This window comes from Lutra lutra, chromosome 5 (assembly GCF_902655055.1).
Source record: "Lutra lutra chromosome 5, mLutLut1.2, whole genome shotgun sequence".
Classification (NCBI taxonomy): domain Eukaryota; kingdom Metazoa; phylum Chordata; class Mammalia; order Carnivora; family Mustelidae; genus Lutra; species Lutra lutra.
Window position 1 is genome coordinate 136,081,840 of NC_062282.1, and position 13,208 is coordinate 136,095,047.

Below are 13,208 nucleotides of genomic sequence, written 5' to 3' on the forward strand. Positions count from 1 at the left end.
CCTTGTTTAATGTTTAAAAGGCAGAAAATATAAGTTGATTGCTTCAGATTTTTTTTTTAAAAGATTTTATTTATTCATTTGACAGATCACAAGTAGGCAGAGAGGCAGGCAGAGAGAGGGGAAGGGAAGCAGGCTCCCTGCTGAGCAGAGTCCAATGCAGGGTTCGATCCCAGGACCCTGTGATCATGACCTGAGCAGAAGGCAGAGGCTTTAACCCACTGAGCCACCCAGGCGCCCCCAGACAAATTATTCTTAAGAATATTTTTTTATCCCCAGAGATTAATGATCACCAGAACAGAATTTTTTTTTTTTTTTTTAAATTTATTTGATGGACAGAGATCACAGGTAGGCAGAGAGTCAGGCAGAGAGAGAGGGGGAAGCAGGCTCCCCGCTGAGCAGAGAGCCTGATGTGGGGCTCGATCCCAGGACCCTGCGATCATGACCTGAGCCAAAGGCAGAGGCTTAAACCCACTGAGCCACCCAGGCGCCCCGAAAAGAACTCTTAAAAGATAAATTTTTATTTTGCTGCATTAACAGGCAGCGGTCTGACAAGCAGATCCAGTAGACATGTCTTCTGGAAAGATTAGTGAATTCAAGTCATACCTTGGTAATGCTGTGCCTTAAGAGATCTTTCTCCCAGGGCGCCTGGGTGGCTCAGTGGGTTAAGCCGCTGCCTTCGGCTCAGGTCATGATCTCAGGGTCCTGGGATCGAGGCCCGCATCGGGCTCTCTGCTCAGCAGGGAGCCTGCTTCCCTCTCTCTCTCCCTCTGCCTGCCTCTCTGCCTACTTGTGATCTCTCTCTGTCAAATAAATAAATAAAATCTTTAAAAAAAAAAAAAAGATCTTTCTCCCAAAATCTGAATGATTCTAAGAACTAACAGATGTGACAAGGTTCAACTACATGCTGGTCCCACAAGTTTTACCAAGACAAACAAAATAAAGGGCTAACCAAAAAACCCACGGCAAAGAGGAAGAGGAATTAAGAGCCTTCCCTCTACAAGGTTTGGGAGAATTTAATATAGTGCTGCTAAAAGTGTACTTGATTTTTTTTTTTTTAATTAAAAGGTTTTACTTGAGAGAGAGCATGAGCTGGGGTGGGGGTGTGGGGGAGAGGGAGAAGCAGACTCTCCACGGAGCAGGGAGCCCGATGTGGGACTAGATCCAGAGATCCTGGGATCATGACCTGAGCCGAAGGCAGACAATTAACCAACTAAGCCACCCAGGTGCCCTGTACTTGATTTTCTAAAGACTTTTGATTTGGCTGATGTTGGAGTCCTTCCTTAACCTCACATTAGAAAAACATCCTTTGATTCTCTGAAAGGGACAGCTAATAGCCAAGAAAAGAGACTAGCCAATTCATGTTTCTCAGATTTTCCTTTTACATTACTGTGGTTAATGCTAAGGATTAGTTTGCTCTGGTTAAAGTGTTCAGACTTGATAGAAGCCATTTGTGGTCATGGATCAACAAAAAGGTTTTGAATGCCCACAGGTAGAGGCAATTTTACCATCTCCTATAATCATCTTGCAGGATCTTAAGCAGCTATTGTTTCCAAGTAAAGACACAAAAGGGACACATTCATGAATTTCCTGTTTTTCTATCTTAAAGTTCTCACACATGCAAAACACCTCCGGCCCAACACCCAGCTCTAGCTCTAAAGGTCCTACCCATGCATCCCTCACACCCAAATCTTCTCTCTCTCTCTCTCCCTCCCTCTCTCATTCGAGCATTCCAGAACACTGCACAAGCAGAGGTCAGCCCCTCAGCAGCTGACCAAGGCTGGCGGCCCTCACCCGCCAGACCAGCAGATTATAACCAGCAACGGGTTCAAGCCACACCCCGTCGTTGAGGCCGTATGGAGTCAGTGCCAACATTATTGCCCAACAGTCAAGGATTCCCATGGGTGGAGGGCCCCTCCAGAAGGGTCAGCTCACAAGTCCACACCAAGGAGAGAGGCCTCTTATCTCAGAACCCCAGGATTACGCTGGGCCCTTTCAGGGTTTTTCCTGCCCCTGAACTTCGGGGGGGGGAAAAACAGGCTGAATCTGACCCCACGGTGACCTCTAGACAGTGTGGAGGCTCCTGGGCAATAAGAGATAATGGTACTAAAGGGGCCCCTGAGGGGTTTTATTAGCTCTGCTTCCAGGTGAGGAGGAGGAACCAACCATCAAAAGAGAATGTCAACTTTGCCTCCCTCAAGACGTTAAAGCAGAACCAGCGTTTAAGAGAAAAATCACTGTGACCAGAAACTCCCCAGTCCACCAAAGACCTGTTGTGAAGAATACAGATGAACTGTATTCAGAACTGTGGGTATTACAGGACAGCTCAATCCTACAACTGCTGCCCGTGATCAACTGACTTGAGATTTAGGGTCCGCAAGTATGAGCCACACACACCCCCTTGCCTTACAGATTCTCTTACACATATCCTCATTGAAAATATGTCCAAAAACTAAACTACCCTACAGTCTACGGTAACTACCCAACCTGCAGGGAATCTGGGACTGGGGAGGGTCACGGTGGACTAAATCATCGAACCTAGAAAGGAGTCCAGAAAGAAGGTAAACGATGAGCAGACACTGAGAACAAGAAAAGAAAATTTGGTAAAGGATAGGACTGGCCAGAAACTTTTTCAGGGACAAAACGATGTCCTCTAACGTTCAAATAGTATGGCTCCAACCAACACAAGGGTCACAGAGAACCCTCCACTCTTCCCTTCAGCCCCAGATTTTCTAAGGAGTCCACAGGGAGTGGATACGACCAGGCAAAGAACCTCCCACCTGAGTTTCATGGACACTACGGGTTCATCTAATGCACTCACTGTGCCAATACCGTGCGAGTCAGGTCAGACCTCCTCTCCCTACCCAGCCTTCTACCACCTTCCTCCCCAAGCTGGGATTCATTTTTAAAACAAAGGCAACTGAAACAACATACTTTAGGTGGTGGGGAGTTGCAGCGGCCACAGAGAAGAGGGTTGAGGGACCAGAGGAAGGCACCACTAAGTGCTTGATTTGTAAGGGACCTTACAAGGGAAGTCACAGGCTTCTCCTTACATAGGGTGAGCTATGGAGCAGGGTCTTGGGTCCCATTTTAGGTGTAGAACCTCTCCCTGCTTGTAAAATTGGCAATACATAAGTAAATAAATCACTTAGGTCTTCCTGCCTCTTCCCCTAACCTCCTGTGTTCAAGTTCCACCCACCCCTCTTCGCATCTCCCGACCGTCTACATCACAGGGAGAGCCCCCAGGATTAGGAAATGCCTCGGCCTCATTCACCAATACCCCACAATGCTACTCCAAACCCAGAGCCGGGACAGTGCAGCAGCAAGACACAGGGCACCAGGCAGAGCGCACATCATTCCCTGCTGGATATCAGCCACAGACCTACTCAGGTTTCCCCCTGTCTATGCCCCCCTCTCTTCCCCATCTCCAGCCCTCTCCCCTCAGCCAGGGCACCAGCCTTTCATTTTCCCTTCACAGTCAGTAATCTGACATCACCTCTATCTGCCTTTCGGCTGTTTTTATGCTCTGCTCCTTTTCTTCCCCTTTCCTGTCTTCAGCCATACTCAAGAAGCACAGACTACTTATTCTACTTTCGCCCCATAAATAGCTCAGGGATGGTGCCAGGAGGAAAACCCACAGCCACTAAACCTCCTGCTGTAGACACGAGTCACACGGACTCCCTCCTCTCCTTCCAGCACCCAGTTTTGTAGGTTTTCCATCTCCACTTCTCAGGTATTCAAAGCTGCGGGTGGCAGTAGTGGGGGGGGGGATGTGCCCGAGGCATCCCTAAAGTCATCAAAAAAGGTGGCTTTGAGCATCTTACCACTCACATATTTGCATACCGTTTGATGTAGCTGCAATTTCAAAGCAAGTCTCCAACACTCAACTGGGTAGGTTACAGTGAGAGCCAGGAATTGCAAAAGCGCTCGCCTCAAAGACTCAGGAGTCCAGTCCCGGGCAGGAAATAAAGTTCTAAGCGGCTTTGATGTTCTTCTTCCTCCCCACCTCCCTCCCCAGCGCGGGTCGTTCCTCTCCGCCGACGCGAGACCACCGGGCCCGAACTGAACCAAACGCATCGCACGTGGGAGCCAAGTGGCAGACTTCAAAATCCGCTGCGCTCCCCCAGCCCCACCAAATTAGTTAGCACCGGCGGCGGCTCGCCTTCGGATCCCCGATTGCAACCAAAAGTAATGCCGAACATAAACTGGGGGGGGACCGGGGCGGGAAGCGACGGGGGACCCAGATTCGCGGAGAGCGGAACGCCTTGGCGCCGCAGTGAGAGCTCGTTTCTTTCTGAAACCTCTCGTCTCAGACTGAATTATCAAGCCAGTTCAGGTCATTTCCTGAGTAGCACTACAAGTTAAAACAAGATCCAAAAAAAAAAAAAAAAAAAAAAAAAAAAAAAAAAAAAAAATCTATTAATCTTTAATTGCGCTGCCTCCAGCCTGGGAGCACGAGGGGGGTGGGGTGTAGGGCTGGGGGAGACTGGGAGGCACGGGCCAGGGGGCGGTTGTCGAAAGGCAAATGCCTAAGAAGCCGGAGCTCCCGACCTCAGCTGTTCCTTACCTCACTTAGCTCGGCCGAGGAGTCGTTTCCATATTTCATGGCAACTCCAGAATTCATGACTGCACTTTTCAGAGCCGAGCTCCTCCTCCTCCGGGTCTCGGAGCTTCTGACTTGGGCTTACCGGGCTCGAGATCCACCGCTTGGTCCCTTCTGGCACATTTTAGTCTAGACAGCCATTTTCACCCAAGACAGTGGGGGAAACCCCAAGGAAGGATGCGAGCTCTCCTGGCAGGCGCGGAGCCGGCTCGCGTTTCACGGACGAGCCATTGCCGCAGGAGGCTCGGTGGCGTGGCGCGCTCGCAGCTGCTGCAGCGGCCGAGCCGGCGCGGGGACCCGCCCGCGCGCGCCCAGCGCCCGGTCCCGGGGCACTGCCACCCTCGGCGCCGCCTCGCCGCTCCTACGGGGCCTCGCCGCCCCCCATTACCCGGCTGCGGGGCACCTCCCAGCAGGAACCGGCACCCCCAGAAGGCTTCGGCGAGCTCCGGAAGAAACCAGGGCGGCGGGGCGAGGGGCGTCCGCGCCTCGGGCTCCGGGGAGGGAGAGAGCTGGAGAGAGCCGGAGCAGGGCTGCACTTCACGCCGAAGTTTCCCTTTTGAATCGTCTGGAGTTGTAAGTGGTTTCTGATTGAACACAGCTGTCTAGCTGCGCGGTGCGCCGAGGAGGCGGGGCCAGGAAGAGAAAGGGCGGGGGGCGGGGGGCGGGGGGCGGGGGGCGGGGTGGGAGGGAGGGAGGAGGCCGAGCTGAGGGGACGGTGCGGGGGAGAGCAGGCATCCTTCCAGCTCTCTGAGATAGTAATTACAGGACCCAAGTCCGGGAGGAAAAGAAGAAACAGGAAAAGCCACCTGAGTAATTGTGCAGGAAAAAAAATTTTTTTTTTAATTCCTCCTAGAAGCCACTTTCCATGATTTAATAAGGTCAAGACCCATCTGAACACTGTACATCAGGCAGCGCTGTGCACTTCCCACGCTACATTAAGATTTTACAAGAGTGTGGGGCGGTCATTTCCCCTAAACGGTCTAAAGTCAACAGCGAGGGTGTAAATTCACGGTCAAACTCCCTCTCTGTCGCTGGGGCAGATTACATTTTCTGCACGTCGTTAAGAAAGACGAAAATGCCCCATCCCTTGAAAGATATAAAATAGGTTTCAATTTCCCATCCTCCCCAACCCCAGACCATTCTTTTAAGTATTACATTTCCCAACCTCCTCAACTCCCATACCTTCCTTAAAAATCACACTGCTCATCCGAGCAGAGCTGGGTTTGTGTTTCTGGGGTTTGGAATATGAATCAGAAAAGATTCAACCGACTGTTATATCCAGTGGACTCCTGGAATCAGAGCTCCTGTCAGCTTCGAGTTTCCTTGCGGTAAAAGCATCCCTGTCTAGGGAGGTGGGAGGGGAGGGATTTTCTCTTCATAAAGCTTAAAGTCCCACTGTACTTGAAATACACTGAAAAAGGTTCTGATCCTTAAAACGGGTCCGCTGCATTGCTTAGGAGGCCTCAACAGTCTCTTTCTACACGTTGGGAACAAAATGCCTCCATCCCCACTGACAGACTTGGCATTTCCTAGAGCCTTCTGTGAAAAAGCCATTGTATTGTTAATTTTCAAGGTCTTTTTTTTTTTAATCAAATAGGATGTTTGTTTTGCTCTTTAAGAAGGAGCAAAGAGCTTGACCATTTGCATTTATCTTCTTGCCCAGCTGTCTTCCTAGTGAGTTCATTCATTGCCTGATGGAGGCACTACTGGGATAAAGAAGAGTTTGCTGCTTTGGGGGAGCCCTGGGTCCAAAGTTCTGGGTCACTGCCAGACTAGAGCACGTTGGGAGAAACTCTGCTGCGTGGGGAGAGGTTAAGAAGCCACATTTATTTTTCTTATTTACTCATTAAAACCTACCAAGAACTGGGGCGCCTGGGTAACTCAGTTGGCGAAGCTCCGCCCCACGCTGGGTGTAAAGATTACTTAAAAATAAAATCTTTGGGGCGCCTGGGTGGCTCAGTGGGTTGGGCCGCTGCCTTTGGCTCGGGTCATGATCTCGGGGTCCTGGGATCGAGCCCCGCATCGGGCTCTCTGCTCAGCAGGGAGCCTGCTTCCTCCTCTCTCTCTACCTGCCTCTCTGCCTGCTTGTGATCTCTCTCTGTCAAATAAATAAATAAAATCTTTAAAAAAAAATAATAAAATAAAATCTTTAGGGGATCCTGGGTGGTTCAGTCAGCTGAGGGTCTGACTCTTGGTTTTGGCTCAGATTGTGGTCTTGAGGTCATGGGATGGAGCCCCAAGTCAGGCTCTACACTCAACAGGGAATCTGCTGAAGATTCTCTCTCTCTCTCTCTGCTGCCTTCCCCCCGCCCCTCCCCCACCGACCCCAGTCTAGCCCCTATGTGGTGCGCTCTCTCTCTCAAATCAATCAATCTCTTCCCCCACCAAAAAGTAAAATTAAGAAATTAAACCTTGGGGCGCCTGGGTGGCTCAGTGGGTTAGGCCGCTGCCTTCGGCTCGGGTCATGATCCCAGGTCCTGGGTTCAAGCCCCGCATTGGGCTTTCTGCTCGGCAGGGAGCCTGCTTCCTCCTCTCTCTCTGCCTGCCTCTCTGCCTACTTGTGATTTCTCTCTGTCAAATAAATAAATAAAATCTTTAAAAAAAAAAAAAGAAAAAAAGAAATTAAACCTTTAAAAATCATTCAAAAAACCGTCTGAGAAATGAGCGTGTGTGCTTTAAGATGCCAATGGTGGTGAATATAAAAATATAAAGGAGACTCAAGCACTAACCCGTCCATAAGGTGTATCGTCTCATAAAACACAAAGAAAATGTCAGTTCTAGATAGAAAATAAAACTTACCATGAGAGCAACATGAATAAAGATCTACTGCAGTTCAGAGGAGGAAATAGGATTTTGGTGGGACTGAACTGGAGGGGGACTATGAAGGAATCTTAGGACAGGCAGCATGTGCGTTGATCTCTGAAGAATGGCTGAGTCCAGCAAAGATGGTGGGGGTAAGAGGAAGGCACCCCAGAGAAGGGGACCACTGTGAAAGAAAGTATGGATGGAGGCTGAAATGTGCCAGGTGTGTGTTGGGAATAGCGGGTGTTCCATTTTGGAGTGGAACCTGGATTAGGTAAGTGAGTTAAAGCCAGATCATGGAAAGTTCTGAGTGATGAGCTAAAGAAATGAAACTTCGGATAGGCAATGGAGAGCCACTAAAGTCTTCTCAGCACAGAAATAATAAGATCAGAGCTGTGCTTTGAGACATTCCAATGGATCTGTACCACACTCGTGAGTAACTCACATGAATTCAAATAGATGAACGGTGAGCGTGATGTTGGTGTTTAAAGAAACATATTTTTCATACTAGATGGCCCCTAAAAGCAAGCAGATGACTTCATCTGGTGTTCAACCAAAAGAAAGTGATCTGTTCCAAGACCGGAGGAAAAACTGGCAGTGTTGAACTTATTAAGAAGCCGTATGGCTGAGATTCTGCTTTATGGACAATGTGAGGCATTTTCAAGAGTAATGGTGACTATATGGAATTTTTCTTAAACAGTGAATTTTTTTTTCTAAGATTTTTTTTTAAAGATTTTATTTCTTTATTTGGCAGAGACAGACACAACAAGAGAGGGAACATAAGCAGGGGGAGTGGGAGAAGGAGAAGCAGGCTTCCTGCTTCAGGGAGCCTGATTCAGGGCACAATCCCAGGAACCCGGGATCATGACCTGAGCTGAAGGCAGGCGCTTAACCACTGAGCCACCCAGGAGCCCTTAAAATTTTTTTACTTACTTATTTGAGAGAGAGAGAGAGAGAGAGAGCACAAGTAGGAAGGAAGGTCAGCAGGGAACACCACCCAGGACACCAACACCATGGTCCAAGCCAAATACTTGACCAAATGAGCCACCCAGGCATCCCAAACAGTGACTTTAATACTTAACCACCACAGAAGGTACACTCCATGACAGTCAGGCAATAGTGAAGGTAGAAAGTTGAAAGTGGAAACAGAGCATGCCGATTGGACTATCCCAGTAGCCCAGCAAAAGTCTACAAAGGTCTGAACTAAGTTGGGCAGTGCAAATGGAGGGGAGGGGTCAGATGGAAGAGATTCTGTGGAAGAAAGTAGACAGAAACTGTGGTGGAAGAGAGAACTTAAATATGACTTGAAGATCTAGAATGTGGCTGAATGGGGTTTCAGGCAATGTCCTCAACAAAAATAGGGATTCCAAAAAATGAATAGGTTACAGAGGAAACTATGTTTGAGATACCATAAGTCTGAGGTGGCCACTGGGTATTCAAGGAGAGGCATTCAGCAAGAAGCTTGACATGGAGCTACAGAGATACATCAGGGTTGAGATGGAAATGAACGCTTGGGATGATCCCTATTAGAACAATTAATAAAACCATGAAATCGGGTAAGGTTGCAAGGGAAGAGAGAACAAAGAAAAAAGATCTGAGTACATTATGTTAAATAAGAAGGTCTTTTCATCCAGGGGAAAGAATAAAAGAGGAAATGATGGGGAAGGCCAGTTAGAGAAATAAGAAGATAACCAGAGTAACTCTGAGTCTGGGAGTCGAAGAGAGATGTTGTCGAGACAGAAGAGGCAGCATCTATATTATAAGCGAGAGAGGGGGCAGAAGCCTGAAAACTGATAAAAGACATGAATGTCCTTCAAAGAGAAATGTCTACAAAGCTAAGGAGACAGAATGTAGATTACCACAGGGGATGAGGAAGAACGGGGCGGGGGGGGGGGCAGTAACCATACGTGACTCTTGCCTTAAATTTGATGGTGACAGGAAGTCAGGAGATGGGAGAGTTTCTCAGAGCAGGGAAGCAACATTGACTAGAGGGTAGGAGGGGAGATTAGTAGTCTGTGGCTAAGGGAAACCCTGGAGATACAGAGAGAGAGAAAGGGGACAGAGTAAAGTTCCAGAAAAGGGAGGAAGGGAAAAGGCCAAGGACCCAAACCATGAGATTAGCTTTGGATAGTCTTGGAGAGGCAGAGGATTCTGATGTTTCTTTGTCTTTCTTCTTCAGCAGTTAAAGTTGCAAGACCTGGAGAATTTACAGACTAGTAGGGAGAAGCCTTCAGGCATGCATACCAACTAACGGCACTTATTTCAAGAGTCATCCAAGTTTCTCTGTGTGATTGTGGAGGGGAGATGAAGACTAATAATAACTCATAATTAAATTTTACCTTAATAAAGGGAAGACCATAGAGTTGTCTGTCAATGCAAGAATACAGCGGCTGTGATCCCGACATCTGAAATTGTTCCGGTACAGGTGAAAGGCTGGTGGGACACACTGAAGGCCAATAGTATGTAGAGAACAGTTTCATGTCATGAAGGGAAGTCCGGTTCATTTTCTTCCAATCTAAGACTCCATGAAAGTCTAGAATTTAAATATTCTGTGATTTTTCTTGACCTCTTAGTCTAGTCAGAAATCAGACTGGGAATCTGTACTATCAAGAAAGCTAAGATAGTGCTGTACCCAAGACCAAACTGGGTCAACATCTCAAATACCTGAGAAATGCAAAGAGCACCTCAGCGTGTCATCGTGTCATCTCAACACACCAGAGGGAAATAGAGCCCCAAGTGCATTTCCAGTGTCATAAGAAAATGGCCTCAAGATTAGCACGCACCTTAGTTTACCGAGTGTACAGCTGGGAATGCCTGCAAATCCTCCTGTACTGTGGCTGCCCCAATGTGATCCCTCTCGAAGAGCTTCTCCAAACTCTGCTTCAACACAGAGTAAGTCCCTCTCAAGAGGTGGGAGCAGGAGGTGGCAGCCGGGTTTTTCAGGATCAGAGAGCAGGTCTGGGAGGAGGAGGAAAACCTGCTTTCCAATTGGGCAAGACCTTGGATTCCCTTCCTTCCTGGGCCTTGTCTGCCCTAGAGGCTAATCTCTTCCCATCTGATCTCTGGGCCATGAGGCAGCAGCAGGCCTGGGACAGTTTTCGGGAAGGCAGAGGTGGCCGTTGGCCTGAGCAGATGCATCTGTGTGCGGGTTACACATTCCAGCCTCCCCAGCACTGCCTTCTTGTGGGCAGGCACAGGCCGGTCCCTCTGTGTACAGCTGCTGATCTCAGTGAATTTCTACACAGTCAGGATAATATTCTGGGTCTTGTCTGTACCATCTTCTGGTAATGAACATCAGATTAATCAAAGCAATCTTGGGTAAAATTCTAGAACCTCAGCATTCAGGAAACGGACTGAAACTTTGGGACTGGCTGACCTACGCCCTCTGTCTCTCCCCCTTGGGTGTCCAAGCTCCCCCTGCTCTGTGCTAAGTCAGGCTTGTCCTCCTCCAGCCCCAACAAGGGTCTTAACCCCCAAACTGTCCCCTTCTCTCTTAAGTCTCTTAACCTAAACACAATGTTGATACCTCAGATTTTAGGAAGAAAGCCGTCTACTTAAGCTAATTCACATGAAGGTGAAAAACACTCATAACCTTCTCAACCAAGCGCAAAGCATTTGCATTGTAGAAAGAGAATGCTTTTAAATAATGCTCAATTGGTGGGATTTCCCGAAGAAGAAAGTGACTTTTCAGAGGAAAAGGAGATTTCAAACCTGTGGGGATGCAGGAAGTCCCAAACCCCTAATTCCTTAAGGGTCATAAAAGTCAGGGAGCCCTCAAAGTGTACACTCAAAAGAATTTCCTGCCCTAACTCTGTAAGCCTACCTCACGGTCCCACCCCCAGGAGTCCAAAAATGCTCTCACTCACTCAACTCCTGTGGCCCTCTGCTCAGTCACCAACACAGCTCTTCTTTCAGGAGATGGGCCAGGCCGGAGTCCCAGGTTGGGAGCCTCCCAACAGCCTTCCTGGCCTGCCCTCTCACAGACAACACTTGCACCAGGCGCCACGACAGAAAGGATCCAGAAAGCATTGCACTGGATGATCTTTGTTTTGGTCTCTGTGTCCTCAGAGAACATTAAAAAACTGGAAGAAATCCTATAATCACCTCATTCACCCCAGCATCCCACTTACAGAGATGAGGATATGCAGGGTCAGCAAGTTTGTGGTGTTTGTTCCAAAAAAGAAAAGCATCCACTTGTACCAGAAATGGTGCTGTGCCTTGGGATTCAGTAGCGTATGGAACAGAAAAAAAATCCTTGCTTTCATAGAGTTAGCGTGCTGGGCGGAAAATAGTTAATAAATAAAGAAGATAGTTACAGCTTGTGGTGGGTGTTACCAAGGAATTAAACAGGAGCCATGATGAGGGAGAGGAGGCCCAGGAAGTGAAGTAGTCAGAGACAGCCTTGACGAGGTGAGGACATTTCTGCAGGAAGGTCAAAAAGGAGCCAATTAGGTAGAAAGTGGGGGAAGATGACCAGGCAGCGAGAGCAGCAAGTGCAAAAATTCAGGGTCAAGAAAGGACTTTACCTTTCCGGGGAGCCCTCCTACACTGTTGGTGGGAATACAGGCTGGTGCAGCCACTCTGGAAAATAGCATGGCGGTTCCTCAAAAAGTTGAAAATTGAGCTACCCTATGACCCAGCACTAGCACTACTGGGTATTTACCCTAAAGAGACAAATGTAGTGATCCGAAGGGGCACGAGCACCCGAATGTTTATAGCAGCAATGTCCACAATAGCCAAACTATGGAAAGAACCTAGATGTCCATTAGCAGATGAATGGATAAAGAAGAGATGGTATATATATATATATATATATATATATATATATATATATATACATACATACCATGGAATACTACACAGCCATTAAAAGAAATGAAATCTTGCCATTTGCAACAACATGGATGGAATTAGAGGGTATTATGCTGAGTGAAATAAGTCAATCAGAGAAAGACAATTATATGATCTTTCTGATATGAGGAATTTGAGAAGCAGGGTGGGGAGTCGTGCAGGGTGGGGAGGGGAAATATGAAACATTTTGATTGGGAGGGAGACAAACCGTAAGAGACTCTTAATCTCAGGAAACAAACTGAGGGTTGCTGGGGGGTAGGGGGGAGGGATAGAATGGCTGGGTTATGGACACTGGGGAGAGTATGTGCTATGGTGAGTGCTGGGAAATGGGTAAGCCTGATGATTCACATTGACCTGTACCCCTGGGGCAAATAACACATTAGATGTTAATAAAAATAATTTTTTTTAAAAGAAAGAGGGGCTCCTGGTTGGCTCAGTGGGTTAAAGCCTCTGCCTTCGACTCTGGTCATAATCTCAGGGTTCTGGGATGGAGCCCCCCATCGGGCTCTCTGCTCAGCAGGGAGCCTGCATCCTCCTCTCTCTCTCTGCCTGCCTCTCTGCCTACTTGTGATCTCTGTCTGTCAAATAAATAAATAAAATCTTAAAAAAAAAAGAAAGGAAGGAAGGAAGAAAGGACTTCACTTTTCCAATAAATTTCAATACACTTCAAGGGTTTTATTTAATTTAATTTTAAATTTCAATATAAAGGTAGACTGTATGATGGAACCTAATTAAAAGAGTGATGGGGGGGCCAGACAACAAGGTATGTTTCGTTCACAGATTTCATTCTGTGCACACGGAGAGGCCACAGCAACACTGCAAGCAGGGCTGAGACGTGATCTATGTCTGTACAAACTTTACCACTAGGTAACTTAAAAAATAGACAAAAAATAGTTCCTCCTTTGTGGAAGTATTCCTGTGAATAAATGAAGAATTGATAGAAATGGAATATTAC

General features: G+C 47.7%; 1 protein-coding gene across 4 annotated transcripts in view; it reads right to left on the minus strand.

Annotated features, from left to right (window-relative positions):
• Window positions 1-13,208, minus strand: part of MCC (MCC regulator of WNT signaling pathway) — a 425,078-nt gene that overhangs the window by 265,194 nt on the left and 146,676 nt on the right. The window contains exon 1 of one of the 4 annotated variants that reach the window (XM_047730874.1): window positions 4,565-4,680. The exons of 2 other annotated variants lie outside the window; for them this stretch is intronic. In XM_047730874.1, coding sequence (XP_047586830.1) covers window positions 4,565-4,621 — 57 coding nt within the window. In that variant the 5' untranslated portion in view covers window positions 4,622-4,680. Of the gene's footprint in view, window positions 1-3,840; window positions 4,090-4,564; window positions 4,681-13,208 lie in introns of those variants that run through there. One more of the 4 variants, XM_047730873.1, reaches the window with a different exon arrangement.